The sequence below is a fragment of the Ambystoma mexicanum genome, chromosome 9 (assembly GCF_040938575.1).
Source record: "Ambystoma mexicanum isolate Mex_15411 chromosome 9, UKY_AmexF1_1, whole genome shotgun sequence".
NCBI lineage: Eukaryota > Metazoa > Chordata > Amphibia > Caudata > Ambystomatidae > Ambystoma > Ambystoma mexicanum.
The window spans coordinates 1,431,447,894-1,431,468,598 of NC_090931.1; the positions used below are offsets into that span (position 1 = coordinate 1,431,447,894).

Genomic DNA, 20,705 nt, shown 5'->3' on the forward strand with positions numbered 1-20,705 from the left:
TCTGCGGGCAATGGAAGTTCGTCCCTCAAGGGCAAGGTCTGGGGGGGTGGGGGGAGGGGAGTTTTCATGGACAACACAACCACAATGTTTTACATCAGGAAGCAGGGGGGCACCAGATCTCCTGCATGCTCCAAAGAGGTGCAGGACATATGGCACTGGGCCGTAGCCCAGGGGATGTTCCTCATCCCATTTTAATCTGGCAGGAGTGAAGAACAGTCGCTGACTCTCTCAGCAGGGAGCTGCGCTCTTGCCATGAGTGGGAACTTTGGCAGGACCAAGTTATTCCCAGATCGATCTGTTTGCGACAATGACAAACTCAAAGTGCCTGAGGTTCGTCAGCAGGTTTCCCCAGCCGGAGAGCATGGGAGGATGCATTCTTTCCCCTGGGACGGCCTGTTTCTGTATGCATTCCCTCTGTTGCTTCTTAGACTAGTCAATCAACTCAGACGGTCCTGGTGTAGGATGATACTCGTCTTACAGGTGTGGCCGAGACTGATATGGTACCCGGACCTTCTGGACATGTCGGCGTCCCATCCAGTCAAGCTTCTGGCGGTCACAGATCATCTCACCAGGGAAGGAGGTGCGATTCTGCACCAAAATCCAGGATCGCTGAACCTGAGGGCCTGGCTCCTGCGGCACTAGTTTGGGGGCTACGATCTCCCAGCGGATTGTAAGGAGCTGCTTGCCCAGGCCAGAGCTTCATCTACTCTCAGATAATATGGGCACAAGTGGAAGAGATTCGCCGTTTGGTGCCGTACTCCGAAGATCGACCCTCTACGAGTCACTGCTCCGCAGGTGCTTCCGTATTTCTTGTCGTTTGCCAAGGCAGGACTGGCCCATGCTTCCATCAAAGTTCATCTGGCGGCTATCTCCTGGACCATCATCCCTATAGTTGCATCGATTGGTCAAGGAGTTCGTCAAAGAACTATTTAGCTTGTTCCCGCCAGTGAAGGCTCTGGCCCCGGCGTGGGAGCTCAACGTGGTGCTTACTAGGCTCATGGGTCCTCCGTTCGAGCCTAGGCTTTCGGCACCACTGAAATATTTGTTGGAACAAACAGATTTTCTTGTGGCCATCACCTCTGCACGACTAGTGGGAGAGATCCATGCCTTCTCTTGTAAACCACCTTATTTGACATTCCACGAGATGAGGGTGGTGCTACGGACGCACCCCTCCTTCATGTCCAAGGTGCCGTCGGACTTTCATCTAAACAAGCCCTTGGCTTCATCGCCGGTTGAGAGGACTTTGCACTCACTGGCTGAAGTTCTATGTGGACCGCACAAAGAGTTTCCCGGAAGATGTCTCAACTCTTTGAACTTTGGCCATGTGAAACGTAGGAAGGCACTCTCCAAGGCTTCCATTTACAAGTGGCTCTCCGGCTGCATCACCCATTGTCACCAGTTGGCCGTTGCCTTGCCGTCCGAGAGCCCATTCGACCAGAGCGATCACTGCAACTACGGTGTTCCTGTCTGGTGTGCCCCTGCTTGACATCTGCAGGGCTGCTACGTGGAGGTCGACGCACACCTTCACGAAATTCTACTGCGTCGACCGGGATTCCAGGGAGGAGTCCAGAGTCAGCCAAGCAGTGCTGCACAACCTTTTTGCTTGAAGGTGAGCCTGGTGAGGAGGTAACGGATGCTTAATGTTGAGCCTTGCCACCTCCCGTGGTTGTGCATGTGTGTACTGCTATGCATTCTTTATTCATGAGCATTTGAATCCAAGCCAGACCCCATGCTGGAGAAGGATCAAATTACTTTCCTGTAACTGTTGTTCTCCAGCATGGGTCTGGCATGGATTCACATGCGAACCCTCCTGTCTACCCCTCTGCGGCTCTTCTTTGTCCTACTGCCACTCTACGTGCTACCAAATCTGAAGATGGCTGCTAGAGGAGGGCTTAGGTAGAGGGCAGTCATTGGCTGTGGGCAGTATGACCCAGAGACAAGTGATTAGCTGTTAGGAGAAAGACAGTTCAGAAATTAAACTGATTTTTTTTTCTTTACCGTGACGATGGGGAATATTCATGAGCATGTGAATCCATGCCAGACCCATGCCGGAGAACAGTTACAGGTAAGTAACTTGTTCCATACTCCTCGTCCCCCCACCTTGATTGGGTTGATGCAAATCTAACACTACCTCTCCTTTTCCTGGTCTTGAATGATTGGAGTTTGGGCTGGCCAAGAATCTACCATGGCCTTCTCCCAAGTGGGTGGGCTTGGGAGAGACCCTTCTAAGAACTTGGTTTGCTTTGTTTCTTACTACTTGGGACACTTACATCTACATGTTGGCTCTCCCAAAACGACGTACACCAGCTTGCTTAATCTCCTAGCTATCTTCAAGGATTAACCTTGAGACCCCGTGACTCCTTGAGCACTAGGCCCTATCTCCTTTAGCAAATGAACTTCTTAAGCAAAGGACCTTTCTTTTAATTTTTTTTTTTTTTACAAGGCAGTGTATTTTCCTTTGTGCATTAATGACCTGTCATCTAACTGTATTACGTTTGACTTTCTTCACTTGCTTTACTATGTTCGTGTTCTAGAAGTCTGATCCAACTACGTTAAAAGTAGTGTTGGAGCTCTGCAGCTAGAGCACCTCAAGGTGTTATATCGTTTTATTGCTAACTTTGTCCTAATAGAAACTTTTAAATTCTATTATACTTAATTTAGTAAGAGTGCTTTGTGCATGCTTACCTCAACACTTACGCTTCACCACTCCACACTTTCTGACGTTTAAGTCTAACTGCTCGGTCACACTACCTTGATAGTTTTGCTAGACATTAGTATCTTTTCCTGTTCACCAGAATAGGTTGGCCTCTCAATCTGTCTGCCTGATTCTGAAAGTGCATGTTAAGTCATCAAACATATGCCAAGAGTGCAAACTGTGGCAGTGCATATTTTGCTGCATCTTGGCCTTTAGGCATGTCTGTCTTGTGCTGTGCTCCTTGCCCTGGTTACCAGTTGGCTCCCAAATCGACTAAGCAATTTGTATGGTACATCAAGGCTAAAGATTAATTCGCTATCAGCCTCCTCGTATATTGCTTTAGTCTACCTCCTTGCTTACTTCCCGTCCCACCTTTTTAAAGGGGTTGTTTGGGCAGCCAATCGTTTTCAATACTAAAAACCACTTTGTGGAATACCCACCCATCTAGCCAAAGAGCACTGGAGGATTACCAACAGTTTAGGCAGGGATCTGCGATCTTTGGTTCTCCAAGTGTTTTGGCCCATAGACTCATCAGTCTTTAGTATAGGGAATGGTGAGAGCGAGATTGTGTGAGTGATAGTCCAACACGTGTAGAGATCGCAGTTTGCAAATGATTTAGGCAATGCTTGAAGCCATATAATGTTCCTGAATAGGTTGCCATATGAGCTAATCTTTTGTGAGTTCTTCATTGCTAAGAGGCTACTGTCCTGCTGTTTGATGCTCTTTTCAAAGTATCAACATAACCAAATATTTGCAGGTTTATGATGGACTAACACAGGTGATCATTAAATAATGGCCTTTGTGATGATCTCCTAGCAATCCCACAGCCGTTATTGGTGGAGTGAATACTATAAAATACGCATGGTTTTTCCATCCATGTAGACTGAAGTGGACTCATTATATGTCTCTCTTGGGTGATGGCTTTTTTGAACGAGGAATGGCAGACCACTAAGAATAGAACGTTGGCAGCCTATGTGTTTGTGCTTCCCGTCACAAAATGCAAAGACTCTTTCCGGAGATATCGAGCCCATCACTTCAGAACCCCTAATTCGGCTATACATTTTGTATTAAGTTTGAATTTCCTTTTTGGCAGAGAAGAAAGCATCTGTATGCACTTCATCTGTAGACGAGTCCCTTTGGGGTTGTTGAGATTAATTTGGACAAGCAAAAAGGACAAGATGCAGTTTAGTGGTGTAATTAAATCCAGAGTCTTTGGACAAGCTTTCTATTTCCCGCTCTGTTACATGCACGTCTGGATTTTGTGTTGTCTGCTATGTGATGTCAAAGCTGGCTGAATGACTGAAAAACACATTGGGTAAGTCTGCCATCAGTGCTGTGTGCCAATACACTAATGTGAAGTTTGACAAAGTAGACACTTCACCAAGGATATAAACCTTATTAGTTCAAGATTTTGAAGGGTGGTTTATCTTGTCAATTGTCAGTCAATGATCAAGATATGAAGTGAGTTTGCTTTCTCAGGGTGCCTTAAGAGTTGTTACTTTACCAGCAAGCATTTTATTGTTTCAATGTTTTTCTCAAGTTGCTTTAGGAGCTCTGATTCTAGGTTCCACCATTTTAACGTTCCAGGAATAAAGACCCTATGTTGTAGCATGCAGCATATCTCTTCAATGTAGCTTTCTTAATGTGTACTATCTGATTTTAGCTGTGTTGTAGATCTTCTCTAGGTCTCGGACTTCTGTCCAATTGATTTCTCTGTCCTCGTTTTTGGTGTCACCTACTGAGTGTTGTTTTAATATCACGTTCTGGACCCCTGGTGACTTTGCTTGGCCTCTGCAGCTTTCATATCTCTTCCTGCTGTTGCCTTCTCAGCGTCACCCGATCTGTTCTCACTGATGCTCAGCCACTCTGCCAGACCTCAGACTGTCTATAGAGGTTTTCTGACGGATGCAGTGCTACTTGCCGGATCACCGAACCGGTGTCAGGGGAGACTTTCTGAACATGATTTTCTGCCATAGGTTATCAAGGCCACTTCATAGCACTAACTTAATATTTAAGGTGCATTAACTCTGCAAAACTGCATTTTTGTACGTTGTGAAAATATGTTCCTTTAAGAGTCGATTCCAAGGGTTGTCTCAGTGAAATAACTATTTCATGTTGTGGTGACTTCATTTTAACGAATCGCAGCTCTCTAAGCTTAATCACATTTTAGCACACTTTTCTATTTGTTGGTACAATTATTTTCTGTTTTTATTGTGCTCCTAATTTAACTGGTGCAGAACACACAAATCCAACATAGCAGATGCTGCCTTATTTTTCATGAGGATTTAGCAGGCCCATGGAGTTAGTATTTTTCCAAAGATCCATTTCTCACAGTAGTATGCTCCTTCAGTTTCCATTAATTCACATCCCCCTGTTGCCAAAACCCATCTGAACCTATGCGATGGTTTTTGATAGAGCTACACCATGGAGGGCAGTTGAATCCTGTGTACGCAGTCTCAAGGAATTTGGAGCATTTTTGTAACGGTCCAATAAAAACAGCTTTTGAGTGCGACGGACTCAGTATGGATCTTCTTGGACACTGGTCAGCAGATGGGATACTGCGTACAATGCTTATTTCCCTCCTAGAAATTTGAATATATCCACAGACCAACTTTTAATAATCAGACTGTTTGCTCCATTTAGGTTTACCTTTCTCTGCAGAATGGTGCATTTGTGGTGTACAGCCTTCAGTTATGGGCATGATGTCAAAAGGACTTCATTCTATAAACTGTTTTTACAGATTTGATACGTTTTCACAGCATTTGCTGGCAGGTAGTGTCCAAATTAGTTGCAAGCAATGGCCTGGCAAATAAGATGAGGAATGCATGACCATTATCAAACTGTTTATATTCAGTGTATTGTCACTGTACTACAGTTGCCACATTTCTTTAATTTTTTTTTTAAAGGGGCATTGGTGAAGACCGATGAGCAAGAAGTGATCAACTTCCTCCTGACCACAGAAATCATTCCACTTTGCCTTCGTATCATGGAGTCTGGTAGCGAACTTTCAAAGACGGTACTTTCTTGCTCTTTATTTCTGTGTTTACCTTGTCTTTCTGGGCTGTAATTGGTCACTATATTTTGTGTATTTTTATGCAGTGCCAAATGTGAAAAATGCTCACCCAAGGGTAACCAAGACGGTAGCGGAAGAGAGGGGGCGGGGGGGGGGGGGATGAATCAGGTGGGACGGGGCTGAGGGAGTCGTATGAGGAGGTAGGGGACAGGAAATATGTATTGTTTGTGGGTTGAAATCACATTCATATTATAAAGGAAGTTTCATTTTTGGTGTGCTAACTCCCTTACTTTCTGGGTACCCTAAACCGTTTACTTGGTTCTTGGTTTTTTACTTTTTTCTTTTGGGGTCAGAGACTTCCACTTTCACGGCAACTGTTTTTCTGGTTTGTATCGATATTTGAGGCTTGTGGAATCTGCTTAGATCACCTGCTGTTCATAGGCCGACATCTAGTGGGAGCTGCAGAGTATTAGTTTGTTTTTCGAAACTCGAAAATGGGCGTCGACATAGGGTGTGCCAGTAATATTATCCCTAGTGTGACGTCCACTGTACCCATGATCCCTCACGCGTGTAGGACCCTCAGATTGTTTTTTTCCGCCATACTTGTCGGAAGCATTGTTGCAGAGTTCCCTGGCTTTCCTGCCAATTGCTCATTATTTATCTAAAAATCCCTGTTCTTCTAATCCCACGTCGAGACTTTGAAGATCGACGCCGGTCCGAAGAACGAACAACCGTCGAGACTGCACAACAGACTTTGGGCCTCGGAAGGCCTCTGGCCTCGGCCCGGGCCTCGGAAGGCCTCTGGCCTCGGCCCGGGCCTCGGAAGGCCTCTGGCCTCGGCCCGGGCCTCGGAAGGCCTCCGGCCTTGGCCCTGCAAGTGGGGGGTTGACATAATCACACTTGCTTTATTTCCTACATACACTCGCCCGCTGCCATTAGGTGACATATGGAGAGTACTCAATTTAAATGTTGCCCCAAGTGCAACCGCAAGTTCCCTTGGGTTGACAAACATACCACCTGTAATCTGTTTGCCTAGGGACCACCCTGAAGCGAACTGCAGATGCTGTAAGCTCTTTAAGGCTAAAACACTAAAGGACGGCTCCACTAAACGTTGGGCCCATCACACCAGGCACCTCAAGGCCATGGAAGCGGTGGGATCCTTCAGTGATGGCAGCAATGCCGCCGTTACGGACGGCGAGGGCACAGGGGCGCCAAAAGACACCCAAGCAATAGTCCCCGACCTCGGAGGATTGTCTGGCGGGGCAGTTATGGGGAACACACCCAGCGACACGAGCGCTACCAATACTACTACACCTAAACACACTAACGCCAGCCGAGATTCGACACGCGTGTCGAGTGCTCGGAAGGAGGCACATAGAGAGCGGTGCACAAAATCGGTGTCCTCTGGGCGTTCCAGGTCGAGATCGCCCCACGACACACGGTAACCGTCCATAGTTGCCAAGAGTGCTTTGCTCCCCAAAGTCACGGAGGTATGGTCATCAGAAGACTAATCCGACCTCCACCCCCAAGCTGCACTCTTAGTGTCGGCTCCGGCAGCTCATTCCAAGTCTGCCTCCGAGTCTCGACGTTCACACTCTAAAGATACAGAAGCTAGCCTACACACCCCTGAATCTCGGCGCCAGGCATTGAAAGATTCAGAGAAGGCCAGAGCATCAGGGAAACACTCCTCTACTCATGGTAAAGGGGACAAACGGAAGAAGTCGTCACACACAACTTCTGCACCTCAGGCCCACAATGACAAACATGGGTCTTCAGATAAAGTTAAATCTAGGACCCCTGACCCTGTTAGGACAGTTTTTCTGAAGTCCAACTAAGGGCTTAGCAAAACCACTGTACTGAGGCAGTACAAGACTCCACTCTTAGTATAAGGCTGTACCACCTGAGTTCGGGGTAGCGTAGACAGAGTAGCCAGGCTTATATTGGGAGGGAGCGAGGGCAGTAGATACAGTACAAGTGAAAATTGTAATACAAATTATCCAAAGAGAAACTATGTATTGTAAAAATAAAGGATTTATTTAAATACAGGTAGGCCCAGATAAATCTAGGGGTTAAGTACGTACTAACACATTATATGAAATCACAATATAAAACACAACACTATACTTGAAAGTACACAGACCCAAGTATAAACCTCATTTGGAACACCTAACAGTAGTTCTAGTGAAGTCAAAACCTTGTTATACACATTTAGTATAGGTCAAGCCTATTCTTTGGGAGTAAAAGACCAATGGTTACTTTTAGATTACTTTTGGTATTACAAGGACAGTAGGCCCTTCCAGTTGTACAGTGACTCTTGGAACAAATCACATAAACCGTCAACTGGACAATATACTTTTGGTGAATAGTGAAACACTTATTCTAGTTGCAGTAAAAACCTATAATTACTTTTGTCATAACACAGTTATACCAGGTGACTAAAACCTAATGATGTAATGTACAATTACAGATGCTTTGGAAATCGGGGAACCCCAGATTGAGGTAAGCAATAACTCTGGTAACTTGTTTTGGATGGCACACAGCTAACACAAGGTAAGTAAAACCCACTTACTTTAAATTCACAATGAAGGGGAAAGTAAAACCCAATGTCACACTTAACTATTCAGTAATTATAGGTAGGGAACAACCTAATGTACACTTATTAAGGACAGGCTAGAAGCAAGACCCAGTTGGGGGGCACTCATACAGTTATCCTAACAGGACTAACCTGGTGAAACCAACACATTACTTTTGTAAAGAGGCACAACCTAATCACAGGAGAGTAAAATACCTTTACATCTACTTTCTTTTAGACTGGTAAAACAGTGGCTAAGGATGAAAAGATGTTAACCATACTTTTAAGAATAGTGCATCACACCTTCAAGATCAGTAAGAACTTTTGTAACTGTTCATTCTTAGAATTACAGTTACCAACCAACTCTTTCCAAGTAAGTAAAACACTTGATTTATTTTCTAGGCACAAGTCCAATCCCTTCAAAGTCTTTCCCTTAGAGCATGAGTGTTCTCAGTGGCAGAAGGGGGGTAACTAGGACTAGTGACCAACAGGCAGTGTTAGAATAAGTTCTTTAGTAGCAAAAGCCAGAGTTTCCTTAGGAAAACTGGCAAACAAGTGAGTACTTTACTTCTAGGGTTAGAAGAGAGTCCAGGGGCTTCACCGAAGACACCCCAGCAGGATTCTAGCAGTGGGACTGGGTACACTGGATGAGGGACCTCCCAATCACAGAAAACACCCCAGGACTGAACAGAAATCCCAACAGGCTTAAGGTATGTATATACCCAAGCCAACACAGTACCTCAGCAATGACGAAGAGATTGCAGCAGGAGAACTTCAGGGACTGCAGCCAAATACCCGGTCAGTGGATTCCTTGTCCTGGAGACTGAACACAAGACCTCAGAAGGGACTTTGCAGCAGGGATCGATGAAGAAGGCTGTAGGCAAGATTTCTCTCGCGGCTGAATGCGGTTCTGCGGGTTTTGCGCCTTTTCAAGGAGCACAGAAGAAGACAGAAAATCTCGGTTGAATTCTCGTCGTTTAAAAGGTCCAGCACTCTTCTGAGGGGACTTTTTGGACTCGATTCGTCTCTCTGGAGATACACCAGGATGCCCATGAAGTTTCAGTGAGATTTGGAATTCGGAAGACCGTGCACCGCACAGTGGCTGGAGGTCCCAGGGTATTGGGGTATTGCAAGAATGCAAGGTCGTAGCAACCCGTGGGATAGCTCAAAATGCAGGTCGTCTTGAGTCTAGTGGCTCTCACAAGGCTCTGGGTTCGGGTTGTCGTTTTCAGAGACCCCAAGTCGATCGGAAGGAAGGGCTGCAGCAGGCTCCGGTTACACAGCAGGCTCTCCGGCCGCTGGAAATCATTCCTGCCGCTTTTCCTTCGTCATCCTCTTCGGTTGTCTGTTCCAGTGGTCGACATGACTTCAGATTCCAGGTTATGATATGATCTGATATATGGCATTTGTAACGCGCCTATACACAAGTGTTCCAAGGCGCGACGAGGCAGGGGGTGGGGGGGAAACCAAGGGAGACAGACAACGATCCTACTAGGCCAGGTGTCATTCAGATCGTGCAAGGGTAGGGGGACTGGGAAAAGTGCAGGGGAAGGGGAGAGGGGAAGTGCAGTACATGGTTAGTAGAATACAAGATATAAATAATAGTGCCAGCTGGTGGCAAGTGCAAAGGTAAGTGCCGGGAGAAGGGGCTGTAGGATACAGAGACAGTTCAGTAGTGCATGTAGGCAGTACAAGGAAGAGTGGCTGGGCCAGGACATGAGATCGGTGAGTGGCCCAGTTGCAGATTCAGTGCAGGTTCAGTGATTTTAGCAGGGGGGAGAGGGAGAGAAAGCAGAGGCAAAGAGAAGGTTTTGAGGTGCTTCCGGAACCGGAGATGGTTCTCCTAGTTTCAGGGAGGCAGGAAGGCTGTTCCAGAGAGGCCCCTGCTGCGGCGAGAGATCTACCCTCAGCTCGTTGCTTGGAGAAGCGGCTGACCCTGAGGTAGTTGGAGGTGGATGAGCGAAGGGCTCGAGAATGAAGATATTTAGGTAGAGAGAGTTGCAGGTATTTTGGCCCAAGGCCCCAGAAGGCCTTGTGGACAATGCAGAGGGTTTTGAACTTAATCCTTGCAGCCACTGGGAGCCAGTGTAGTGATTTCAGTCCTGGAGAGATACGGTCCCTGGGCTTGAGGCCAAGGACAAGTCTCGCAGTCCTGTTCTGGATGAGTTGCAAAGGGCAGAGAGTAGAGGCAGGAAGATTTAGATGGAGGCTGTTACAGTAGTCCAGCCTAGAGAGAACCAGAGCTCTGGAGACGGTGAGGTTCTGGGGGAAGGAGAGAAAATGAAGGATACCTCTGAGGTGTAGCTGGTAGTGTGACTTCTTAGAGACGTCAGAGATGTGAGGAGAGAAGGAGAGTGTGGAGTCGAAGATGACCCCAAGGTTTTTTGAGGTTTCCAGTATTTATCAGGAACTGCAACACAACCTCTGCATTCTCTCCCTGCATTTTACAAGAAAGGGGCATTTGGCTGTCCAATCAGGACAGCCAACCCCCCACTGGGATTTGGCCCAGTTGAAGGAAGGCCTAAGACAAAGGAGGGGGAAGTTTTGGACTCCTCCCCCACTTCCTGTGCTTAGACTGACTGGAGCCTAGGTGGGCGGGGTCCAGGGGACTCCCGCCAAAGACAAAACTCAAACAAAGGAATTTCCCGCCCTGGATGTCAGGGGAAGGAACAAAAAACGACAAACACTAAAATGGCAGAAGGAGACGGGGGCCATTTTGGTAAAATGAGCACCCTTAGGTGCCTTTACTGCAGCTGTGATTACAGCCCGCGGTAAAGGTGCACCAAATTAGTAAAAGGTATTACTGCCACCAGCCATTAAAGGTAAGCTTGTCACTGTAACAGAATTGTTAGTTTTAATGTGAATGGGGATACATTGTATCTCCCCAGCACTCCACATAAGGTGGGGTGTGCTGGTTTCACAGAATAAAATGTAAAAGGGATCCAAAGATCCTTTTTACCCCTGGGAACTGTAGTTCACTCAAGGTTAGCACAAGAAAGTTAAATGGGGAGCCCCTAGGGCAACCCAGCAACAACAGGCACTTATTGCCAATAAGTTGTTAGACATGATAACTTTAAAAAGACACTATGGAGAGTCTTAAAAATGACACCCATAAAAAGAGATAAAGATTAGGTGAGTGTGGAAAAAGGTTCCCACTCACTGAGGTATTAATGAAAAATATCCCACTAGAAAAGCAAAAAGTTCTGGAGTTGAACCAGGAAAGCAAGATTTACCAGCTCTGTGGAAATCTTACCTAACAGTCACCAAGACTAAAGTTATCCCTCCCACTCTACACGATATGGGATTAGGAGAGGAACCTCCGCAGGAGGTGGTCATCCCCAGTACCAGGGAATGGAGTTCTGATGACATCGACGGGGTGATGAGAAGAACGTCTTCTTTGGCTAATTTCTATGAAAAAACCCTGATTATTTTCTGAGCCGTCAGAGTGCTCCTGACAACTCTACTCCTTCAGGATCCAAAGACCCTCAGCCTCCCAGTAAAATACCTTGTGATGAAACTCCAGCTCACGGCCTGATTTCAGACCCATTCTCTATTCAACCTTACCACCAGTATGCTGAAGTCCCATACATACAAATGCCGGACGACCAAGCGGGAGTTGATTATTACGGAGACGACGAGGACCAGGATGATGATGATGATGATGAGGAGGAGGAAGACTAGGCAGAGGTCTATAATCTAGACTCGCCTGTTAACAAAGAACCACCGGTCACTGACTCACCTGTGGATAATCAGCCTCTACTGAATGAGGTCTTATTTAGAGCTGCAGAGCACTTTCACATAGAAACTCAAGGGGCTCAAGAAGAGAGGGACTTTGCAGAAGAGATCATGGGGGATAAGAAACCCATCGCCCAAGCCATACCAATTCTGAAGTCCATCGAATGCAGAATTGACCCTTCCCTCCTCACTCCTAATCTCACTAGGGCTGTCAACCCCAGAATTGAAAAAATGTTCAGGGCCGCCCAGTCAGACCCACTTTATATAAGGGGTCAACTTAAGCCCGACTCTTTGGTAGTCACACCAGGAAAAGAGCGGTGACACCTCATCTGAAGCTCCTCCAGACAAGGAGAACAAGAGGATTTATGGGTTAGGAAGTAAAGTGGCCTCCACTTCCGCTTACCAGGTGAGAATCGCCAATACCACCACTCTGCTAGCAAGCTATAATTGCCACCAGTGGGAGCAGGTAGCTGCCCTAATCGCCTCCACACCTGAACCACTAAAGAGCCATTTAGCCCAGATTGCGTCGGAGGGTAGATCGGTATCCGGGTGCATTATAAAGGCGACCTTTGACTCCGCAGATAATTCAGGCCGGCTCATAGCAGAGAGCACTGTCATCAAGAGACCTGCTTGGCTCAGTCGGGTTTAAACCCTAGACCCAGGCTTCTCATCGGCATGCCAGTGCAACCGAATGTCTTTTTGGCAAAGCAGTAGAGGAGGCACTCAAAACTGCCAAGGATCAATGCGATACCCTAAAGTCCCTGGGACAATTGACGAACAAACCCACGAACCAAAGAGGGAATAATAATTTGAGGGGATTGGGTCCTCCGACGTATTCCATATCTATGACGGGTAATGTCCACAGCTGTGCTGCTTCGGAAAATCTTTGGCTCCTGCGTCGATGTCGATGCGCCGTCCCCGAGGACCTCTGCCGACGTCACCCGATGTGATAAGTAGGACGCACGACGCCCATAGCCTCAGTTCTGTTTTTTCTGCAAATGTGTTTGCTTCGTGAATCTCGGTACGCCTCGACTTGTTGGAGTTTGCTGTTTTCAATTCTCGGTTCGTTGAACCTGTTCGTTTTTTTGTGAAGACCTGTTCATGGCGATGTCTACTTAGTCTTAAACCCCGCGTCTGGGCTTCAAGAAATGCGGGGACTGTGGGTCCAAGATGTCGGTCACGGACTCACACGACGCCTGCCTCTGGTGCCTCTGGGAGGCCCACGATACGGATAACTGTCGACTGCCAGTTGCTTACGGCAAAGGCCTTGTGGGAACGCAAGAAGAAGCTGTCGGTAGGCCGGGTGTCTAAGCCCCGGAAGTCGAGGTCTGCGGGGCTTTCGACGGATGACTCGAGGGGCGACTCTCCGCGTCGTCGGAAGTCCAGTGCGGTCTCGTCACTCCTCCGCCTCTTCGAGGCATTCCTGGAAGCGCCGGCATCGGTCGCATTCCCCGTCCTCTTCCGAGGACTCCGCCCGTCAGCGGGTCGCTTATCCCTCCATGCAAGCGACACTGGAGGAATGGGCTTCCTTCGGGAAGCAGATGCTAGCGATTCTTGAATCGCAGGGCACCAGTCCGTCCGCGCCTCCGAGTGGGGTTGGTCGGCACCGGTCGAGAGACACCGCTCGGACAAGGGTAGCTGTTCTCGCAATGCCCGTTCCAGGTCACGGTCCTCGCACTCGAGACCGTGTGATCCTGTGCCGTCTTCGAAGAAGACGTCGACGCCTGTGGCGCCGAGGTCTTCGGCGATTTCTCTTGAGGCTCTGCCTCCGAGGGGGTTGTCGATGCCGTCGGCGCATAGGTAGTCGAGAGACACGCTCGGAGCTCGGGCTTCGAGGCCTGTGTCGACACCGCCGTTGCTGGCGGCGCTGCAGCTGACGTCGACGCCTTTTCTGTCGACGCTGACTCGTTGGGCGCCCTCGATGCCTTTCGAGGCGGTGGTGTCGGAGGGGCCCCGTGGCACGGGGATTGCCCCTAGAAAGTCTCTGGCTAAGGTCAGGCACTGCTTTGGTCCCCAGTGCTTTTCCTCGCCCCGTCTGGAGTACATTTCACAGGGTGATGAAGGATCTGATGACGGCTTGGTTCCGGTTATGGTTCCAGATGAGCTTATCTCGGGCCATAGCCAGTTTGATGACCTGAGGCAGTCACTGCATGATGCCAGTGGACTGGACACCTCTCCGGAGGTGGAGTTTTGTAGGCCGGAGCCTGGCACTCATGCCGAATCTTCATATCGGTGCCTTATGTCTTGGGTCACCAAGTTCTTGGGTTGGTCAGCTCCCCCAGGGAAGTTCCTTCAGGATGATCTCACGGACATCCTTGAACTCGGTCCCCCCACTGACCTGGTTTTGCCGTTTCATATGGCTCTGCAGAGAAGGGTGGCGGCGGCTTGGACTGCTCCGGAGAGTCTCCCGGCAGTGGGCAAGTCTTTGTCGCGAAAATACCGTCCAGCCAGTAGCGACCCCTGCTACTTGTCTAGGCACCCCACTCCGGAGAGTTTGGTGGTGCAGGCGGCTACGGCCCCAGCAAAGCAGGCGTATCCTACCATCCCTCCGGATAGGGACGACACACGTTTTGACGGCTGGGCGAAGAAAGTGTTTTCTTCAGGGGGTATGGCGCTTCAGGCGGCCAACTCCATATGTGCCTTGTCTCGTTTCACACACACTCTGTGGAACTGTGTTGCATTAGCGGCTGAACATATTCCTGAAGGGGACGAACGGGATGGTTTCCTTGCTATGGTTCAGGATGGCAAGGATGCCATGTGTGAGGCCGTTCAGTCGGGTTTGGACTTGGCAGAATGTGTCAGCCGGTCCATGGCGGCGAGCACCATAATGCGCAGGTTTGCGTGGTTGCTTAGGTCTGGGTTCGCTCCTGATGTGCAGTCCCGGCTCCTCAACATGCCCTTTGACGGTGAACACCTTTTTGGCAGCAAGGCGGACAAGAGCCTTGAGAGGTTGCAGACCTCCAAAGCTGCAGCGAAGTCGTTGGGCGCTGCAGTTCGCCAACCTCCGCCTTTTCGTCCTAGGGGACAGCAATGGAGGGGAGGTTCCTTTCGCTATTACTCGTCCTTCAGTAAAGCGAGGGGAGCTAGCAGTCAGAGGCCATCGTAAGAGTGCCAGAGGTGGAAACAAAGGTACTCGAGGTGCCAAGGCCGCTCGGGCAGTTGCCTCTTTGCCCTCAGGTGCCGCAGCCGCTACCAATCAGTCATGAGGCCAGGTCCCACGGTTCGCAGGTTGGGGGCAGGCTGGCGCAGCATCTTGTAGAGTGGCAAGCCATTACTTTGGATGTGTGGGTTCTGGAGATCATAACCCACGGCTACTGTCTTCCTTTTCGGCAGAGGCCTCACGACAATCCACCAGGGAACCTCTTTGAAGAGTCCGGATCTGCTCCTTGCGCAGGAAATTCAAGCCCTGCTGGAGAAAGGCGCCATAGAAGTGGTGCCTGTAGCGGAGAGGAACAAGGGATGGTATTCCCCTTATTTTTTTATTTCGAAGAAAGACTGGGGATTGAGACCCATCATGGACTTGCGCGGTTTGAACAAACTCCTCAGGAAGGACAAATTCAAGATGGTGACTCTTTCTCAAGTCCTCCAGGCCCTTCAACTTCAGGACTGGTTGGTGTCCCTCGACCTCAAGGATGCTTACCTCCATGTGCCGATTCATCCCACGCACAAGTACCTGAGGTTCGCGGTTGGCGACTCGCACTTTCAGTTTCGGGTCCTGCCATTCGGATTGATCTCCGCCCCGAGGGTTTTCACCAAGCTCATGGTGGTGGTGGCAGCGCATCTCAGGAAAGGGGGGATTCAAGTCTACCCCTACCTGGACGATTGGTTGATCAGGGGGAGCTCTCCCGAGCAAGTCCTGGATCATCTGTCCGTCACCTGCCACTCCCTTCACAGGCTGGGCTTCTCCCTCAATTTAAAGAAGTCCCATTTGACACCAACGCAGCGGCTCCAGTACATCGGAGCAGTGCTCGACACGTCCCTGGGGCAGTGTTTTCCTCCTCAGGTGAGGGCTCTTCACATTCAGCAGATGGTGAACAAGTTTCAATTTGCCCAGGATCTCCCAGCGTCCGAGTTCTTGAAACTGCTCGGCCTCATGGCATCCTGCATTCTTCTGGTGCCAGAGGCTCGTCTGCGGATGAGATCTTTGCAGTGGGCACTCAAGCTCCAGTGGTCTCAGTCCTCCGGCAGGCTGTCGGACCCTGTTCAGGTGCTGCCCTCGGTAGCCCGGGACCTTCTGTGGTGGGCCGTCGACGGCAATCTGATGAAGGGGGGGGGGGGCCCATTTTGGCTGCCCTGGCCGGAGGTGACGATCGTGACGGACGCATCCCTCACGGGATGGGGAGCTCATGCCAACGAGTTGACAGTCAGCGGTCGTTGGTCTCCGTCGGAGTCCAGACTCCATATCAATCTGTTGGAGCCGAGGGCCGTCAGGCTAGCCCTGAAGGCTTTTCTGCTGACTGTGCGTGGAAAGAGTGTCCTGATTCTAACGGACAACACGGTGGCCATGCACTACCTCAACAAAAAGGGGGGGGGGCAGGGTCACTTCCGCTGTGCAGGGAGGCGATGCAGCTCGAGTTCTGGGCCATCCAGCAGGAAGTTTCGATCTCGGCTGTTCATCTTGCCGGAGACGACAACGAGACGGCGGACGCTGTGAGCAGGCAGAGAACGATCTCTCACGAGTGGGAGCTGGCTCAGGAGATTATCCTGGAGATCTTCGCCATTTGGGGGACCCCTCAAGTGGATCTCTTCACCTCCAGTGTCAACTGGAAGTGCGAAAGGTTTTGCTCGCGGGAATTTCCTCCAAAAGGAGCCTTAGGAGACGCGTTCGTGGTGGAGTGGTCATTCCCACTGCTGTACGCGTTTCCTCCAGTCCCCGTCATCCCGCAAGTATTGCGGAGGTTCGGTTCCCGGATGATCCTCATTGCTCCGGCGTGGGCCCGGAGGACGTGGTACCCGGACCTTCTAGACTTGTCCATCTGCCCTCCACATCGTCTTCCTTACCGAGACGATCTGCTCTCACGGGAGGGGTGGGTCAGGTTCTCCATCCAGAGTTCAGATCCCTCAATCTTCACGCTTGGCTTCTGAAAGGTTGAGGTATAAGGTTTGGGACCTCCCTGAAGACGTGATGTAGGTGTTGCTCTCGGCCAGGCGTCCGGCAACAAAGTCTCTGTACCGTTGACGTTGGAGAAAGTTCTCCGACTGGTGCAGAGTTCAGAATGTGGATCCTTTTGAATGTGACATTCCCATGGTTCTGTCTTTTTTGCTTTCTTTGGCCCACAGGGGCTTGCAATTGGGGACCGTTCAAGGTTACCTGGCGGAGCTGTCCATATTTAAGGGCTCGTCTGAAGAGTGTTCCTATTTTAAGATTCCTTTAATTTCACAGTTTTTGAAAGGGCTCACTAATGTGTTCCCTCCGTCACCTTTTCTGGTGCCAGCTTGGGATTTGAACCTTGTTCTTAAGTATCTTATGGGTGCTCCGTTTGAGCCTTTACATTCTTGCCCTTTGAGGCTGTTAACTCAAACTGTGTTTTTGGTTGCGGTTACCTCCGCTCGCAGAGTGAGTGAGCTACAGGCACTTTCAGTTAAGCCACCCTTCACTGTGTTTCATAGGGACAGGGTTGTCCTTCGAGTTCGTCCTTCTTTTCTTCCGAAGGTGGTTTCGGAATTTCATTTGAGCCAGAAGGTTGTTCTTCCGGCGTTCTAGCCTCCTCCACATCCTGGTAAGAAAGAGGAGAGGCTCCATAGGCTTGATCCTAGGAGAGCGTTGAGCTTTTATATTTCTCGCATGTCCCGGGTCAGAGTGGACGATCAACTTTTCATTGGTTACGCTGGAAAGCGTTTGGGACAAGCTGTGACGAAACGGACTGTCTCGTTGGATTATTTTAGCTATCTGAGTGTTACCGCTTGGCGGGTAAGGATCCTCCGGCTGGCTTGCGGGCCCATTCTACCAGGGGAGTGGCTGCGTCTACTGCCCTGCAGAGGGGAGTTTCTATTAGTCACATCTGTGATGCAGCCACCTGGGCTTCAGTACATACTTTTGTACGTCACTACTCCCTCGATTTCATCAGAGGGCAAGATCTGGCCTTTGGCAAGGCAGTTCTCTATTCCGCAATTTGATTGGGCATGCTAAATTAGTATTCTTTTTTTTTTGTTTTTATTTTTTTTTACTTTTATTTTTGGCGGCAGAGGTATACATTAGACACACACATCAATCCAGCAGGTGAACAGTACAGTCGCATTATTACTTGGTACAGAAGTTAAGCAACCCACAGTGGTCACAACAAATCAACTTAGCTTCACATGGGAGAAATGAAAAAGTGAGTTCATGGTGCAGGAGTAAATTCCGCTGGAGTAGGGGACGAGCCCGACCCGGGCGCGCCATCACACTGGCTGCTGAGGTACGCATTGAATTCAACCCAAATGTTTTTGGGGCGTGAATGGCCCGGGAGCATGGTCAGATATTCCTCTTCGCAGTTTCGTGACCAGGTGAGCAGATTCAGCCAAGTCTGGAAGACCGGAGGAGAGGAGCTCCTCCAACCCTGGAGTACACATTTCTTGGCTACCATACAGCCTATGTTCAGAAACTTAGCCAGGCTCCCGGTGCAGACACCCCCCCCCCCCCACCCCAAACAGGACTGACAAGGGATCAGGGTCAAGCACCGTGTCTGTTATTGCAGCAAGTGTTTCTAGGATGCGCTTCCAGAATTCTGACAATCTATCGCAGGACCAAAACATATGTAAATGATCAGCTTTTTGGGCCCCGCAACGTGGGCAGGCGTGCACAGTGGCACGGGTGAACCTCGAGGTGCGATGTGGAGTGTAATATAGCCTGTTTAAAAGCTTGTATTGCATGGCACGATACCGAAAGTTTAGAGAGACTCTGAGTGTGAAGACACATTCCCTCCCAAATCTCATCGGAGATCTCCAGACCCAGTTCGTCTGCCCATTCATCACGTGCCTTAAGAGCCAGATTTGGGGTAGTGTCCTGCAGGATCCTATACAGAGAAGATACAACGCCGCCAGCGCCACCAGAATTGGCGATGTATGCAATTGCCGGGGCATCCGGGGGCTCGTCTGGGAATGAGGGCCACATGGCACGAAACGCTGCCCGGAGTCTGTAGTATTGAAGAGTTTCTACTGCGGAACCAGTGTGCCCCGGTTTCCACGTCTGGGGTTCAATAAACCTGCCCTCAGGGTAAAAGTCGGATAAAGCCAGATAGCCCAGTGAGCTCCAGTGTCGAACCAAGGCAATGTCATGTGTGGGTTCCAGCCCGGGGAAGGACCATGCAGGAAGCCATTTGTAATATGGAGAGGACTCGGGCGTCGGGTAAAGCAGGCGCGTCCAGGCACAGAGGGTCGCATTGAGTGGATCAATAGGGGAATCGGGTGTGTACTGTCGGTGGAGAATGAGGGACATTATGTTGACACCAGCGGCTGCTAGCCGCTCCAGCTTGACATGCGGGCGCTCTTGAGAACCTGGGTACCAATGCGTGGCGTGTTGGGCTTGGGCCGCAGTCCAATATAGGGTCAGATTAGGAGCCGTGAGACCCCCTCGCTTGTATGGGAGTGCCATGTCAGTCCACGTCTTGCGCACCGCACCGGAGTGCCACAAGAACCGTGCGCAGAGCGAGTGGAGTTTGGTGAAGTAGGCCTTCCCGGGCCATACGGGTATGTTGGTAAAAACATAAAGGAGCTTGGGGAGTAGAATCATTTTAATGAGGGAGAGTCGACCAGCTATAGATAGCGGGAGAATGCGCCATCGCAACAGTTTAGACTCAACGGTCTGCGCCACAGCCGTATAGTTGTCGGCCAGCAAAGCGGGCTTCGCCAGGGAGACATGGACGCCCAAATATCTGATACCATCCGGGGACCAGCGGAGAGGGAATTCAGTAGCGGGTTGTTCAGTTGAACTAGGAAGTGGAAAGATCTCGGACTTGGAATAGTTAATTGTGAAGCCAGAGTGGGCGCCGATACGAGTGATGTCCCTCAAGATTGGGGTCAAGGTGAGTTGTGGGGTCTCTAATATACAGTAGGACATCATCTGCGTACAGGGAGATGATCTCGGGGTTACCTTTCAGTCTGATCCCCCTGTGAGCGTGGCGAGCACGGACCCATTCTGCCATTGGCTCTATCACTAGGGCAAATAGGATGGGTGAGAAGGGACAACCCTGGCGGGTGCCTCTAAAAAGTGTGAAGGGATCAGAGGTTAGGGAGTTGACCCGTGCCACAGGGGTGGTGTACAGCAACTTAATGAACCTGATCATATTTGGGCCGACACCCATTGTCTCCAGTACCAGCCACATGTACCGCCAGGAGACCATATCGAAGGCCTTCTGGGCATCGAGCGTGACTGCCACAGCCTGCACGTCCTGGTTCATACGAGACATAGCGTTTAAATAATCTCCTGATATTGTGGGAGGTAGCCCTCCCAGGGACGAAGCCAGACTGGTCTTCATGAACTAAATATGTCATGATGGGTAGGAATCGATTCGCTATAACTTTAGCGAAGACTTTTGTGTCAAGGTTCATGAGAGAGGTCTATAGGATCCACATTCATCTTCGGGCTTACCAGGTTTGAGCAGGACCGTTATGACTGCTTCCCGCATGGAGGGCGGGGAAGAGCCGAGACCCGTAGTGATTCGGTCCAGACCTCGAGCAGCCTAGGGGCTAGTATGGCAATGTGATCTTGA

At 49.7% G+C, this 20,705-nt stretch overlaps 1 protein-coding gene across 1 annotated transcript in view; it reads left to right on the plus strand.

The window, feature by feature from the left end:
* Positions 1-20,705, plus strand: part of CNOT9 (CCR4-NOT transcription complex subunit 9) — a 279,336-nt gene that overhangs the window by 150,407 nt on the left and 108,224 nt on the right. Inside the window, exon 5 of the mRNA XM_069616846.1 lies at positions 5,602-5,711. Coding sequence (XP_069472947.1) covers positions 5,602-5,711 — 110 coding nt within the window. The remainder of the gene's footprint in view (positions 1-5,601; positions 5,712-20,705) is intronic.